General features: G+C 46.5%; 1 protein-coding gene across 4 annotated transcripts in view; it reads left to right on the plus strand.

The window, feature by feature from the left end:
• Nucleotides 1-15,663: 15,663 nt before the first annotated feature.
• Frmd5 (FERM domain containing 5) overlaps nt 15,664-17,067 on the plus strand; it is a 244,617-nt gene continuing 243,213 nt past the window's right edge. For all 4 annotated transcript variants that reach the window (XM_055624449.1, XM_055624612.1, XM_055624534.1 and 1 more), the window contains exon 1: nt 15,664-15,963. In XM_055624449.1, the coding sequence (XP_055480424.1) occupies nt 15,862-15,963 (102 nt within the window). In that variant the 5' untranslated portion in view covers nt 15,664-15,861. The remainder of the gene's footprint in view (nt 15,964-17,067) is intronic.

The following is a 17,067-nucleotide window of genomic DNA, read 5'->3' on the forward strand; positions in this document are numbered from 1 at the left end:
TCCTCCTCCTCCTCCTCCTCCTCCTCCTCCTCCTCCTCCTCCTCCTCCTCCTCTTCCTCTTCTTCTATAACCCACTGTGTCCAATTTACTGTCTGAAAGAGTATGGGCGACTTATCAGTAGCCATACCCCAGGGAGGAAAAACGACCCCACTTCTCCCAGCAGCCATCGGTTCATGGCTAATAGTGTCTCAGCTAGGAATGGCATCCAGGAGCCCCTCCCCCCACCTATGCAAGAATTGCTGGCTGGCTTGATCCTCTGGAGGACTGGTTCAGGTAACCAGCACTGTGGGCTGGTCAAATCCGCAGACAGCATCTCATAGTACTCCTCAGCCTGCCCCTCCTCCGTTCGTCCTGCTTTTCTTTCTGCAGTGTTCCCTGTGCACTGTGGGAGCTGTCACAGCTGTCCCACACGGGGCTGAGCACTCAGCCGCCAGTTATCCTCAGCACTTTGACCAGCTATGGGCCTGTGCTGGCTGCTGCTTCCCTGCTCAAAGCAGCTTCTTCCGAGGCGTTTCTTCTTTGTCTGTTTGTGCATTGTGTGCACCTGTGTCTCATGGTGCACCTGCTGGGGTCAGAGGGCAAGGTTTTGGAGTTGGTCCCCTCAGTCCACCTTTCTGTGGGGTCCAGGGATTGAACTCAGATTACCAGTCTTGTGCGAAAAGTTCCACTTCCCTGCTGAGCCATTTCACCGGCCCAGAGGTATTTCAGAAAGGTATGGTGACCTCATCCTGCTTTATTCTTTCCAGAGATGTAGCCTGCAGTCCAGCCACGGATGGAAGAAATTTTATTTGCTGCGTGGAGTTCAGGGGGAGCTGCTGTTCAAATGCACTTCAAACAATGCTTCTGTTTCAGTGCTGTTCCCATACCCGAAAGCAGCAGGCATATCAGTTTCTGGGTATTTTGAGGGTTCTACAGTATGGTCCTACTTAGCGTTGCTATTGCTATGAAAACAAAACAAAACAGAACATCATGACCAAAGGAACATGGGGAGGAAAGGGTGTAATTGGTTTACATACCCCAAGTCCCAGTCCACTGAAGGAAGCCAAGGCAGGAACTCAAAAAGGACAGGATTCTGGATGCAGGAGCTGATGCAGAGGCCATGGAGGGGTGCTGGCTTGCTGGCTTGCTTAGCCTGCTTTCTTTTCTTTTCTTTTAAACTTTTTAAAAATGTTTTTTAAAGGTTTATCCACTTATTACGCATACAATGTCCTGTCTGCATGTACACCTGCCTATCAGAAGAGGACACCAGATCTCATAACAGATGGTTATGAACCACCATGTGATTGGTGGGAATTGAACTTAGGACCATCTGGAAGAGCAACCAGTGTTCTTAACCTCTGAGCCATCTCTCCAGACCTTCAGTCTGCTTTCTTATAGAACCCAGGACCACGAGGGTAGAGCCACCTACAATGGGCTGGGCCCTCCCATATCAATCACTAACTAAGAAAACACCTTGTAGGTTTGCCTGTAGCCCCACCCCCACTGCAGGCAGAGTTTCTCTGTGTAGCCCTGGCTGTCCTGGAACTCTGTAGACCAGGCTGGCCTCAAACTCAGAGATCCAGCTGCCTCTGCCTCTGGAGCACCGGGATTAAAGGCGTGCGCCACCATGGCAATAGCCTGACCTTAGAGAAGCGGTTTTCTCAATCGAAGCTCCTCCCCTCAGAAGACTGTAGCTTATGCCAAAGTGACATAAAACAAGTATGAACTAGGTTGCTTTTCAGCCTTCCATTTTTTTTTTTTTTTTTAGGTTTGGACTTAGCTTTCCTGGTTCTGCTTAATCCATAGTTACTTACTCATATGTGTCTGAGATTCCAGCAACTTTCCCTCTTACAGCAAGATCTTGCTGCACATCCCATGCTGGCCTCGAACTAGTGATCCTCTTTCCTCAGCCCCGAACGCAGGAACGTGCACCGCCGCACCTGGTTCCAGTATATTTTTTGCTGCGTTTCTTCTCCAGTCACACTGGGCTTTTAGACCATCCGGATTCTAAAAGATCATCTTGCTGACCTGGACACAGTGGTGCATGCTAGCCCAGAAAGCTAGCCTGGTCTACAGAGCAAGTTCCAGGCCAGCCAGAGCCTCATAAGGAGACCCTGATTCAAAAAAAATATATATATATTTTGTTTTATTGTTGTTTTAGTAAACTTTGTATGAGATTAGAAGGATGTGCTCAATCTGCCTCCCTCATTTTTTTTTCTGGGTGCTGGGGATTAAAATAGAGCCCTGCATATGCAAATGCTGTATCGCTCAGCTTACGCCCCAGCCTTTGATTGGCTCTGCTCTTCTCCGTGTAGCTGGAGTTACAGGCGCACGCAGCCACGGCTGGCTTTCTCTTGTTCTTGGGGACCATCTCAGGTCCTTACACTTGTGCTCCTATCCCCTAAGCCATCTCCCAGCTCCTAGACTTTTAAGCAAGAGTCTTATAACACTCAGAACAATCCAGGGAGTCATTATCACACTGATTTTACGAGTAAGCAACAGAATTAAATGACTTGAAAGGTTGCCTATACGTGATGCTGAAGCTGGAGCTCAGAGTCGAGACGTTTTGTCTACAAGTTGAGTATTCTTTCTATTAAGTCCTTGAAAAAGAAGACTCTCTAATTTGGTTGTTAAAAATACCATCCATGCTCGCTAGTTTAATAACAACTTGATACAAGCTAGAGTCATTTGGCAAGACAGAATCTTAACTGAGAAAATGCCCTCCCGTGGGGATATTTTCTTAATTAGTGATTGGTGTGGGAGGATGGCGCCGCCCCTGAATAGGTGGGTCTGGAGTTTCTAAGAAAGCAGGCTGAGCAAGCCGCGGGAGCAAGCAAGTAAATGGCACTCCCTCCATGGCTGCTGCTTCATCTCCTGCCTCTAGGTTTCCTCCCTGACTTGCCTGGTTGGTGCAGTACAAACTGTGAGATTAAATAAGGTCTTTCCTCACCAAGTTGCTTTTGGCCACTTCCCCCCCCCCCATTAACATTCATAGACACCTTAAGAAAGCATCTTTGGGACCAGAGCCCAGGTTTTACGTCTTGAGGGCTGTAGTCTTTCAGTGAGTTGTCTAGTCTCATTATGCTGACAGTTCTTCCTCTAGGAAAGAGAATGGTGGGTAGCGGGCATGGTTTGGTGGTAGGGCACTCTTCTCACATATGTGAAGGATCTGGCACTGTGAGCGCTTCCTTATTACTACAATGGAAAAAATGATAAGATGTAATAATGACTTACAGTTTTAATTAACTGAACCATGTCGAGGGAAACTTTCAAATTAATTTTGCAGACATTTACTGAATAATTAGTATGTGCACTGTGGAATGTTTACTCTTCTCTTCTGTTTGAACCTCTTTATGAAAATATTTTTGATGAACAACTACAATATTTCAAATTTAAGTTGAGCTGAGTGAAGTGACTTGTAAGTATGAATAGAAGAATTAGACCAGGTCCCAGTAATGGAAGTTTTTTTTTGTTTGTTTGTTTGTTTTTTTAAATCAGTTATGTTATGTAAATGTGTTTTTGTTTTAGTCCCAAGTGTGGGATGTTAGTTTGGGCTTTAGTTTGCCCATAGCTGATAACTGCCTCCTTTGGGGTGTGGTCTTTGCCAGCTGGCAACGGCCTGCCTCCAGCAGCACACAGAGGGGTGGTGTCTAGGACTCTGAGGGATATAAACGCCAGGGCCCAGAACAAGAAGGTGGCCTGTGGCAGTTTGGAGAGACCAGAGACGGACTGTGTGGTGGTTTGGAGAGACAAGGGAAAGACGCTTTGCAGCTCGGTGGCTTGGAGGAGATAGACAGAGGAGACTTCTTTCAGTGTTGATGGAGATTGGTACATAACCCCAAAAGAACACGTAGACCCTAAAACAGCCTAGAGAGGCAAAGAGGTCTGTGCCCCCCCCCCCACAGACCTTCCCTCTCCTACCTAGGGTTGGGAGGTTGAAAGGGAGAGGCATTAAGAAACCCAAACAAATAGTTTAAAGACAAGCGCAACAGGTGTCAACCAGTCTACGCACTGATACCCACTGAAAAGCGGCTTGACAACCCCAAAGCTCACCAGTGGCTGCAACAAGGTTTTATTTTATGTTTTGGTTTTCCAAGACAGAGTTTCTCTGTGTAGCCTTGACTGTCCTGGAACTCGCTCTGTAGACCAGGCTGGCCTCCAAACTCACAGAGCTCTAACTGCCTTTGACGCCCGAGTACTGGAGTTAGAGCCAGGCACCACCTTTGCCTGGCCTGCAGCCAGGTTTTAAAGCAAAACTAGCCAGGTGTGTTGGCACAAACCTATACACCCAGTCTGCAGAGGCAGAAGGATTGCTGCAAGTTTGGGACTAACTTGGCCTATAGAGTAAGACCCAAGACAACCAGGACATGAAAATTATACACACTTATGGAGTACCACGGTTCTTTTTTTTCGTGTGTGTGTGTTCACATGTGTTGGGCACACATATGTAGGGGTGAACAGGCAGGTAGGTGTGCATGTGTATGAACTTCTGGAGTCCTGAGTTGATGTTAGGTGTCTTTCTCAATTGTTCTCCGTATTACTTATTTTTTTAAGTTTTTTAGATTTTCTTTCATTTTTATGTGTATTAATGTTTTGCCTTCATGTATGCGTGAGAGACCAAAAGATAAATTAGCAGCTATTATTAAGACCGGAAGTAGTTTCGTAAAGAAGTCTAGTAATGCCCTGAGGGGAAGAGCCGCCTCACTGCATTCTTTCCCCGGCCACTAGAGATACAGTTGCTAGGAAACTGGCCCATCCCCCTAGGGAGGGACACCAGGTCATTAATAGTCTGGGAACCTTCCTATAGCCAATCGATTCAAAATGTAGCATTTTGACCAATAGATGCTTGCCAGGCAGGAATCGCCCCTGCCTTGAGCATGCTGGGAGGGAACAGAATCTTTAAATCATCCCACTAACCTGGGCGCGGGGCGCTCGGCTCCCACCGCAAGCTGTAGCTTGTAATTTACAATAAAAAGAACCTCATGTGTTTACAGCGGAGTCTGTTTATTCCTGGTCGTTTGGCACATCACATATGTACCTGGAGCCTGCAGAGGACAGAAGAGGGGTTTTGATGCCCTGGAGTCGGTAATGGATGGTTGTGAGCCACCATATGGGTGTAGAGACAGAGCCTGCACCCTCTGTAAGAGAAGACAGTGCTCTCTAACCACTGAGCTATCTCTGCAGCCCAACTCCATTATATTATTATTATTATTATTTTATTTATTGAAGCAGGGTCTCTCATTGAACCTGGAGCTCACCAGCTGCAGCTAGTCTAGCATGCCAAGGTACCCTAAGGATGCCCTGTTTCTGTCTCTTGAGGGCCTGGGTTATAGGCAGCTGCCACAGCCACCCAGATTTTTATGTGCTTTCTAGGGATCTGAACTCCAGTCCCCATGCTTGGAAACCATGCTTTACTCAGGGAACCATCTCCCCAGCCCTCTTCCCTCAATGTGATGTTTTGATACATGCATATATCATGTAACATTTAAATCTGTTCAAATGTGTCTAGCTCCTCAAATAGCGTTTCTTTAAGAGTTACTTATTTTTATAGATGTTTTGCCTGCATGTATGTCTGTGCACTAGATGGGGTGCCTGGTATCTATGGAGGTAAGAAGAAAGTGTCAGATCTCCTGAGACTGGAGCTACCTGGGTGGTCTGGAAGAGTAAACAGTTGCCCTTGATCCCTGAACCATCTCTCTAGCCCCGTATTTAGCACATTTTCTTTCTTTCTTTCTTTCTTTCTTTCTTTCTTTCTTTCTTTCTTTCTTTCTTTCTCTCTCTCTCTCTCTCTCTCTTTCTTTCTTTCTTCCCCACCACCTTCTCTTTTGAGACAGGGTCTCACTACATAGCCCTGGCTGTCCTGGAACTTACTATATAGACCAGGCTGAGCTTGAATTCATGGAGATTCACCTACCCCTGTGTCCTGAGCGCTGGGATTAAAAGCATGCACCATGATACCCAGTAAAAGATTCATTCTGTGTATGCATATATGAGTTCATGTGTGCCACATGCATGCAGGTGCCCATGGAACCCAGAGGGCGACCACTGGATCTCTCGGAAATGGAGTTGCAGATAGTTTTAAACCACGTGATGTAGGTGATGGGTCACCTTCAAGAGCAATCAATGTTCTTAACTGCGGAGCCATCTGTGCAGCTTAGAATGTCTTGGCGAAGGGACTCAAGCTCTTTTCCCTAACTTTTTGAAGTGCTCCTACTCCTCCACGCCTTTCTTTTCTTCTTTCTCCTCCTCTGCCTGATCTCCACTTGTAGTCACCTTACATGGAGCTGCACACCAGAATTTCCTGATTCTGTGGATCAGCCATTCTCTATCCCTCCTTACCGATAGCCTCCTCAGTCTCTGGAATCACCATCTTACTCTTAGCCCCTTTATCTATCCATCCACAGATGGCCATTTAAGTACTCTCTATCTGAACAACCCCTGTGCGTCGTGCTGCATTGAGTACCAGGGTGCACTTGTTTTTTAACGTATGAATTTCACTCCCTTTGTATGTACACACAGTACATAGATTGCTGGATCATATGGCCGTTTGAGTTTTGATTTTTCAGTCTCTCCATACAGTTTTCTATGCCGGCCATACTAATTTACACTCCAACCAACAGTGTACAAGAGTTCCCTTTGCTCTACATTCCAACAACATTTATTTTTGTTGATTTGATAATACTCAGTTTCTTTTTTCTTTCTTTCTTTTTTTTTTTTTTTTTGAGACAGGGTTTCTCTGTGTAGCCTTGGCCTGCCCTGGACTCACTTTGCAGACCAGGCTGGCCTCAAACTCACAGGCCCGCCTCTGCCTCCCAGAGTGCTGGGATTACAGTGTGTGCCACTGCACCCAGCTGATAATAGTCATTATTACTGGTATGAGATTCACTGTAGTTTTGATTTTTTTTTCTCCCTGATGATTAGTGACACTGAACATTTTTCATATACCTGTTGACCATTTGCTGATCCTTTTTTAGTAAAAGTCTATTTAATCTAATGCTATCTGTCTGTCTGATCGTTTATCTGTCAGTCCTGTGGATCAAATCCGCAGACTTGCACATGCTGGCTGTTATTCCTCTAGTTGCTTCTCCTGCCCTAATCCCATTTTTCAGATGGAATATTTGTTTTTCTGCTATCAAGTTCATATATATTTTGGATATTAATCCTTGTCAGATATATAGCTTACTAATATTTTCTCCTATTTGTACCTTAATTTCCATTCTTCTTAGTATTGCCTTTGCCATGCAGAGCCTTTTATGTAGAAGCTTTTTAGTTTAATGCAATCCCATTTGCTAACTCTTTTGTTTCCTATGTTGTTGAGATCTTAGTTGTTGTTGTTTTTAATCTTTGCTCATTATAATGACTTGAAGAATTTTTCTCTTGCTTTTTTTTTCTTCTAGTAAATGTATGGTTTCAGGTCTTATATTTGTCTTTAATCCATTTTGAGTTTATGTTGTAATTCAAGGACATTAGCCATATTTGAACAAACTACTTAGCACAGAAATCCCACCCATTTGAACATGAATGAAAAACCCAGAGATGATTATGTAACAATAGAAACTCAGCAGTAAGTACTGAATCCACTTGAATATAAGTAATACTGAACAACGAAAAGAGATATGGTTGCTGGAAGCTACAAATGATTTCAGCACCAATGAAAGAGAAATGACATACTAGTTGGGAGTTAGATGCTAGAGAGGATGAGGGTGTGTTTTTAGAGCAAGCAGTTAATTGATAGTATGAATCAGGAAATACACACGGCTCCAATTTCCTTCATTTCCAGTGTATTTTCTTTGCCCGTATTCATTCTCACTTTTATTTTTATCCTTTTTATAGAACCAATGAATGCTGGATATTCCTCTACATTAACAGAATACTTACTAAATGTTAATGAAGTAATTTTGCAGGTTGCATGGGATGGCAAATTCTCTTAAGAATTAGAGATGATGTATTCATCTCTGCAATCTCTCAGTACCTGGCAAATATACTTGAACACAGTCGACCATCAGACTTTATTTATTTATTTATTTATTTTGACTCAAGGTTTTACTAGGCAGCCCAGGCTGGTCTTGAACTCATGATCCTCCAATGTCAGGCTCCAGAGCATTGAGCTTATGGGCATTCATCACCACATCTAGATCAGTAAATCTTTTAAAGAAATGAATTATTTTCCCTTATTTTCTATATGTTTTGTTGCTATAATAATAGCTGAAGACTAGCGAGAAGTATAAGAAGAATGCACCACCGTTTGAGAGTAAACAAAAACTATCACACAAACGGGAACGATAGCGCAGATGTTTTGGGTGCCTCATTAAAGATAGTCTATTGTTTTTACAACTCATCTTCTCCAAGTAAAATTTTTTTTTCGTAGTCTAATTTAATTATTTATACTGGCCTAAAAATATCCATCAACAAATACAGACCCAGTACCTTTACTTCTCTGCTAAAATGGCCTTTTAAGTCCTTAATTCTTTAAGTTAAAACTGCCTCCAGACTATACAGTCATACTTGAAGATCCTTCATGATCCAGCCGCAGCCTGTCTTTTAATAGCCACCGAACTCCCCACACTATCAGGGCTACTTGTGGTTCGGGAAAATGGCATGCACATTCATTCATGCTTTTAGATCTTTGCCCATGCTGTTTCTCACACTTGCCAGGTGCAGAGGCAAACACTTGTAGCTACTCAGAACCCCAAGGAGAGATCGTCTAAGCCAAAGTCTTGGAAACCAGCCTGGGCAACATAACGACACTTCTCACCTTGCAAGACAGACTAACAAAGCTCTGCCATTCCTCCCTTGTCCTCTTGTTTTCTGCACCCATCCCTCAGGCGCCAACTCAAATGTTTTGTCTACAAGCTGTTCTGTCTTTCAAGTTTAAATCACTGTATGATTTTTTTTTCCCACTCCTGAGATAGATAGTATTTTCTCTAAAAGACGTAATGTTTCCATGCTCCATGTATTGAACGTACATGGTAAATCAGCTAATATCATCTTAGAGCTAACTGAGTTACAGGCAATTGTACTGTGGCTAATTATACATACATCTAACGTTCTCTCTTATATTGAGAACTTCCTGATTCACGTTTCCTTTTCTTATATTTGAAGTATGTCTTGTATGCTCTAAAAAGTTATTACAGTGCCTGACATTAAATGTTCAGAACTATATTTTTGAATAACATAGCACAAGGATGCTTCCATCTTCTTGTAAAGGAAGAAATTCTTAGCATAAGAGAGGCTGGATGGAACCTGAAAACCGTAAGGGTTTGGAAAAGGTGAAATGTCTCTCTCTCTCTCTGTCTCTTTCTGTTCCTCTGTCTGTTTTTTCAAGACACGGTCTCTCTGTGTAATAGCTCTGACTGTCCTGGAACTTTTTGTAGACCAGGCTGGCCTCAAACTCACAGAGTTCCACTGAAACTGCCTCCTGAGTGCTGGAATGAAAAGTGTGTGTCACAATGCCAGGTGAAAATCTGCCTCTTAAATGGTAGGTGGGACTCTGTCCTGACAACAGAGAATACTATTTGTGGAAAATGATATCAATTGTTTAACGACTCATATTAAGGCAATTCTCAATCTAACACACTCAGAAAATGTGAAGCAGCCATTATTCTGAGTGTAGATGCTTTAGACGGAAGAACGATGCTTCATTTGAGTGGGCAAATTTCTGTGTGGAGCAGGAGGAGCCCTGCTCCTGTAGGCACTGGTGGGGAAGAGAGGAGCATAAGAGCTTGCTTCCTTCTTGGTACATTTAGAGCATACAGCGACGAGAATGTCCTCGTTAGAGCACTTGTTCTTAGGAAAGCAGAAGCTGAGATTTAAGAGGGATAAGAAATTGAAGATACATGTGCTTCTTATTGCTTGCTTGGGGAAATGATTACACCAAGGAACTGAGCTGGCTTTGATGAAGCTCCGTCTGACCTACACATAAAGACTGAATAACTGGGTTTTTGTAAGAAATGCTGTTGGACTATGTTTGTGTGTATGTGTGTGTGCGCGCAAGTGTGGACTGCAGAAGACAACCTCAGGCACATCCTCAGGAACTTTGTCCATTTCCTTTGAGACAGGGTCTCTCATTAGCCTTGAACTCTTCAATTAGTCTAGACCCACTGGCTAGAACCCTGGAGATCCTTCTGTTTCTACCTTGTCAGTTCTGGGATTACAAGCTTGTGCCAGCCTGAACTTGCTGCAGTCCTTCTGCCTGTGTGAGCTACTATCATCAGTCAGACTGTTATTTTAGAATGTGTTTGTCTGGAGCTGGAAGTGCTGGCACACTCTCGCAATGCTGAACTATCCTCTCCCCCCCCCCCCAGTCTTTAGACTATTCTTTTTATTCTATTTTTCATTTCATTACATTTTTATTGAGTGGGTAGTGTGGGAGGCGCATGCCATAGCATGTATGTGGATGGCAGAGGACAATTTTTGGGAGTCGGTTCTCTCCATTCTCCATGTGGGAAGGAACTCAGGTCGCTGGGCTTGGCAGCTGCCCCGCCAATTTACCTTTCAAGACAGGGTTTCACTCTGCGGCACAGGCTAAACCTGAAATTTCTATATAGCCAAGGATAGCCTGCAATCTTGCTGTCTGCATATATACTGCACTCAGGCTATTATTTTGAAAGGTGTCTTGAGTTGGCCATGCTGGCTGCACATACTTGTAATATAGCTCTAAGCAGGTACAGGCAGGGAGAGGGTCAGAAGTTCAGTCATTCTTAACTACATAGCAAGTTGGAGGTCAGTCTGAGCTACTTGAGATCTTGTCTCCAGAAAAGTAAGTGCCCAGACCCAGAAAGACGAACATGACAGGAGCTTAGCGCAATCATCATTATCTAGCAGCCGATAGAACAGATGCAGAGAACCACAGCCAAACATTAGGAGGAGCTTGGGTGAACCTGCTGAAGAGGAGGAAGGAAGAGAAGCCAGAGGGGTCAGGGACACCGTAAGTTCACCGAATCGACTAACCTGGACTCATAAAAATTCGCAGAGACTGAACTGCCAAGCCATAGAGCCTGCTTGGGACTGCCATAGGCCCTCGGCGTATGTTCTGGTTGTGCAGCTTGGTCTTGTGTGACTCCTAACAGTGGGAGTGGGGAGCGTCTCTGTTGCTTCTGCCTGCTTTTGGGACCCTTTTTCTCCTATCGTGTTGCTTCTTCCAGCCTTAATGTGAGGGAAGGTGAATGTTCTTACTGCAGTTTGACACGCCATGGTTGCTATCCCAGGGAGGCCTGCCCTTTTCTGAAGGGAAACTGAGGAGCAGATGAGAATGGGGGAAAGACTGCAGTTAGGATGTAATACGTGAGAGAATAGATTAAAAAAGAATTAAAAAAAAAAAAAAAGAAGAAAAACAAATGCAATAGTTTCATTGACTCTGAGGTCGAGGTGACCCCCCAGGTTACATTCTAGTTCAATCACCCTAGGAAGAGATAGTATATGGGACAGAAAGTGAGATTTTAAAAGTGAACTCTAAGAAGAGTTATTGGACCAGAATGTCCTAAACATGATCAGCGGCTTTTTGCTAGGGACAGGGAGCTATCTGTAGGCACACAGACCAGTCTGAGGACTTTGGCACTTACACTTCTAGTCAACGAAGGCTTTCAGGATTCCTGCTTTGAAATATGGTGCAGCATAGCTATGCCATACCTTTCAAAATATTGTTAGAAGTTATAGCCCATTTTTTCCTTTGTTTTCTTATAGAGCTCGGACAGAATCCAGGGTCTCACGTGCGCTAGAATACTACGACTGAGCCATTATCTCCAGCCCCAGAGCTGAGAGCCTGGTCTGAGCTGTGCTACAGTGGAGACTTTGATGAGAAGGATCTATGTTAGTGATGTTCTGATTAAGGAAAGGCAATACTAGGGCTGGAGAGATGGCTTAGCCATTAAAGGCTAGGCTCACAACCATAAATATAAGAAAAGGCAATACTGCTGGGTCTGGTGGTGCACGCCTCTAATCCCAGTACCTGGGAGGCAGGGGCAGATGGATCTCTGTGAGTTCAAGGCCAGCCTGGTTTATATAGTAAATTCAAGGACAGTCAGGGCTATGTAGAGAGGTCTCTGTCTCAAACACAAAAAGACAAACAAAGAAAAACAAACGAACAAAAAAGGTGATGCTTCTTCCTGCCAAAACCTAGGGCAATGCAGTCCTGGTTGGGGAGAGAGAGACCAGCAGGGTATGGGTGAGGTGGGGGTGGAGCATCTGAAGAAAAGGCATCATAATCTCAGTCATATCTGGGAGTGATGTGACTATTAGTTTTAAACGTCAACTAAATCTAGAATCGCTAGAGAAGAAAGTCTCAGTGAGGACCTGTCCAGGTCTGATTGGCTGCAGGCATATCTCTGGAGGATTGTCTTGACTCTGTTGAAAAAGGTACGAAAGGCCTGCACATCTATGTGAGGTACAAGGTAAATTCCTTGGGTTTGGGTTTTGGTCTATATAAAAGCGGAGAAGGCCAGCTGAGAATGAGCACATACGTAGGCGTTCTCTCTGCTCGACCGAGGATGTGAATGGCTGCTTCAAGCTTCTGAGGCTTTGGCCCCCCTCACAGGGATGGAGTGTAACCTGGAATTAAAAGAAACCCTTCCCCCTACACTGCTTCTGTCAGGAAACGGGAAGTGAAACTGGGGTACCTGGGGACTCCTTCACAATAGAGAAGGGAGCTAGCGTACTGATAACTTGGAAGGTGGGGTTCACAACCATTGTAAGCTGCAATTTTGTTTTAAATGTAGTTTCCTTATATTTAAAAACATGAAAGCACAACATTATGGTTCTCAAAGGTACAAGAAGCCTTGTGTTTTTGTTTTCTTGAGATAGGGTCTTAGCATAGGCTGGTCTGGAAATCCACTTTGTAGCATGACCTTGAACTTTCAGATCCTTTTGCCTCTACCTTTTGCTGGGACCATAGCTGTAGACCGATGTCCCCACGTCTATGTCGTTCTGGGATAGGACCCAGAGTTTTGTGCAAGTTACGCAGGCCCTCTACCAACTGAACCGCAGCCCAAGCCTCACAAGCAGCCTTTTAATGGGCAAACTGCCATAGTGGACTCAATAAACGGAAAAAATACCAAAGTATTTGTTCAGTTTGACCTTACTGGAACCCCATCTTTCCAGTTCCCCTTAAACTTCTGCTCATGATCTTTTAAAGTGCTATACTAGACTCTTGTGTTTCTTTGTTTTCCACCCTCTGTTCTGTATCAGACAGGAAAGGACAGTTTGCAGATTCATCTTGCACAGACATGGGTGAATCTTGAACTGGGGAGCTTCAAGGCAGACGTGATTTTCTCAACTAAGCAGGGGTGCTACTTGAAACGCTGGCATAGCAGCCACCATCCACCTTTCTTGATTGCCCTATAGTATGTCTATTTTGAAGACAGCATTCAGTTCCTTCCAGCTTTCTGGATTCGTGGCGCTTTGCCTTTTTAGTCTAACAGCTGCTTATTTGCATAACCTGTTAAAATCCGTCCCTATCATCACACTAATGGGTTTCCTCTAGCTTCTTGGACATTTTTTCCTTCCTCTTTTAGATTTTATAACAGATAGCAACTTTTGCCTTCAACAAAAGTGCATCCTGCTTGAAAATTTCCATTTCCTCCCAGTTACACAACAAGGCTGGACTTAACAGGTTATCCTTTTTTGACCTAGTAATGATTATGTTTTTCTATAAGACCTTCCTGAAGCTCCTGGTTCTTCATGGATCTTCCTTGGAGATGCAGATACAATAGTATACCTACCATTCCATTTGTCAGTTCATCGTTTATACAATGCCTTACAGAATTCTCTATTCCAGATCCCAAGCTACTTTCCAGGTTGTGACGCAGACAGAGCATTTGACTCTGTGGTTTTTAGTCTCATACCTCTGTCAGGGTTCCTCTGAAAAGAAGAACCTCTTCCCATGGCTATGGAATGCAGCACTGTACAAAGGTGATGGAAAAGTGAGCAGTGAAGCATACTGTAAAGGTCAAGAGCCAGCTCCGTGCAACACACCTCTAATCCAAAACTGGAAAATTCCAAGTAGGTCCATTTTGGGGCTCATGTGAGCTACACAGTAAAACTCCACCTCAAAAACGCAAAGGTTGGGAACGTAGCTCACTATGAGTGCTACCATCAACACTTAACTAGCAAATGCAAGGTCCTGAATCTGATTCAGGTAAACAAGTCAACAAAATTAAGTTAAAATAGGGCCTTAGGGGTGCATGTCTTTAAAATCTCAGCACTTGCAAGGCAGAGGCAGGTGGATTTCTGCGAGTTTGAGGCCAGCCTGGCGTACAGAATGAGTTCAAGTACAGCTAGAGCTACACGGCGAGACCCTGTCTTGGAAAAAAAAACCCAAAATAACAACAACAACAACTAGGGCAGAATTTTCTTCTAGTCTACTAGGGGGGGGGGGATTTAATAGTTATGTGTTATGCTGACATAAGAGCATGCATGTAATAAGGAATTATTCATTATTAATAATTCTTTATTTTAAATAAATATATTTCTCAGAGCACTAATGTGTTTTGCACTGACACTGTTTCAGTGCTGGCTCTTGTCACATACTAGGCCGGGGCTCTCCCACTGAGTTACAACCCTATTCCAACTTGATTCCTTTATAACATTTACTTCCATTGAAATCTTTGAGGGCAGAGACAGTGGGATGGCTTAGCGGGTAAAGGCGCTTGCCAGGCAACCCTGGCCACCGGAGTTTGATCACTGAAACCCACCTAAAGGTGGAAGGAAGGAACCGATTCCACAAAGTTGTCCTCCCGACCTCCACACTCGTGCACGGTAGCTGAGCGTTCACACGCCGTGCACGCGCACACGTTCAAATTGACAACAATAAAACCTTTGAGGGCGACCACGTCTCTTGGTGAAGTTCTGGGAAGGAACTTGAAGTCGGCAGAGGTGGAGGACACAAAGGAAAGGAGGCACTTCCCTCTTTTCTTTGTGCTGTGCAGCTCCCGACCTATTGTGTTTTGTCGCAGAAGTCTGAAGACTGTCATAATTCTTTCAAAAAGTGCCAGGAAAGGCTCACCACTTCCTGTTCCTCACCCAGCCTCGAAGCACACCTCAGTCTCCTTTTGTCTCCAGAAAAATAAAAAGGAGGGTTTGAGCGGAGGGTTTTTCTGGGCGCTAAACGCGGGCGCTTACGAGAGCTTCTGCGGTCGCACCAGCGTAAACAGCGACTGTAAAACAGAGGTTCACCGAGACAAGGGTGCGCGGGGCCCGGGGGCCAAGGAGCCGGCTCGGGGCAGCGCACAGGTGGGGGCGGCCGCCAGGTCTGGAGCCGTAGGTGCCCGTTTCCTGCAGGTGCCGCCTCCTCGCCTCGGCTCCCAGGAGCGCAGGGACCGCGCGCGGCCGGGTGCAGGACCTGTGACTCCCGAAACAGCTCAGACGTCACTCCAGGTCGGAGACACGGATCTTGTCAAGTGTCCACGCACGGCCCGGCCGAGGACAAACAGCATCCATACCAACCACCGCCCGCGAAGGGAGCGAGCGAGGGCTCGGGACGCTAGTGGGCCGGCCCGGCTGGGCTCGGTCCTGCTGTTGTGCGGCGATTGCTTCCTCCGCCCGCCCATCATTCCCACTCCTCATTCTGATTGGCCCTCCCTCCTGCCAATCGGTTCCGCCGCGCTGACCTCCATTGGCCCCCCCCACCCAGGCTCCGCCCCATGAGCTGGGCACGGGCAGTGGGGCGCCCGGGAGAGAGCCCAGCTTGCTTGGGGTTTTGTCGTGGGGAGGGGGGAAGGCGGCGGTGGCTCCGGAGAAGGCAGAGGAGCGGGGCGGGAGGAGGCAGCGGCCAGGGTGTGATGGTGCGGGGGCCGGGGGCCGGCGCGGAGCTGCCGCGCTGAGGGGCGACAGGTCCGGAGTCCGCAGCGCCGCCGCGTCGCTCCCGAGGACGGGCGAGCGGGCGGGAAGATGCTGAGCAGGTTGATGAGCGGCAGCAGCAGGAGTCTGGAGCGCGAGTACAGCTGCACCGTGCGGCTGCTGGACGACAGCGAGTACACCTGCACCATCCAGGTCAGCGCCGCGCCGCCCGCCCGCCCGCGGGATCCCGCTCCCCGCACTCCCGCCGCCCGGGGTCGCCCCGGCCCCGGCCCCGGCCCCGGGGCTGCGCTTTGTCCGCCCCGCAGCCGCACCGCCCGGCGCGCGGCCACCCAGCCCGAGCTCAGCCGGGGGGCTGTGCGCCCCTGCGGGGTGAGTCGCGTCCCGCAACTCCTGCACCCTCCCGGGCCGGGGGGCACCCCGGGTCTCGGGGCTCCTCCAGCCGGTGGAGAGGCTGCACCTTTGGCGAGTAGCCGGAGCTGGGCGTGCAGGACGGGAGGCGCCTGCCCCGCTCGCCCCGTCGGGGGACGCGGGCTGAGGCTCCCCGGGCCCCCGCCAGGCCCGCCAGCCAGCCTTTATCTATCTCCCTGGTTGGAAGGATAAAGGTTTATGTCATAATTTCTCCTGAGCGTTTGTGAGTCAGACGGAACGCGCAGCCCATGCAGAGTGGCCTATTGAAGGCGCCCAGCCCTCTGGGCTTTCAGGATTTAGCTCCCTTCCTCGTCTTTTGGTCTCCAAATCTCAAGGTGTTGGTTGTTTCTGGGGGTGAGGGGCGTGAGGTAAAGATTTAGCAACAAGTCCCAGCGATTTGGAGGTTGGCGTGCCTGGAAAGAATCGGGGACTTAAAAAGAGAAGCCAACAATGCAATAATGCCGCACAGCATTTCTTTCAGAACCTGGCGTTTTGAAAGGGATTTTACAACCCCTAGCTTGTGTCCCTTCACTACTGCTGTGTGGCGCGTCAGGAGTCATATAGTGTTTTCCCCAGGAATGCAGTCTCTCCCCCCATAAAGTCAGAGACTGAAAGCAACGACAATGCTCTCGTTAGTTCTTCAAACAGAGGACCCTGCGCTCACTGCCAGAAACTGCTCTTTGTGGAGAAGCAAATTGAGTTGGACGGGGGAGGGTCTCACCTGATCCCTTTCCTTTTCTGCAAGAACCCAGAGGAGGCTTCTTGAGCTCAGATGTGATAAAAACTGCCTGCCTAGGTCTGACCCTCACGGTGCACCTATCTGTCTGTCTGTCTATCTATATCTATCTATCTATCTAATCTATATCTATCTATCTATCTATCTATCTA

The sequence above is a fragment of the Psammomys obesus genome, unplaced genomic scaffold (assembly GCF_907164565.1).
Source record: "Psammomys obesus unplaced genomic scaffold, mPsaObe1.curated_primary_1811, whole genome shotgun sequence".
Taxonomy (NCBI): domain Eukaryota; kingdom Metazoa; phylum Chordata; class Mammalia; order Rodentia; family Muridae; genus Psammomys; species Psammomys obesus.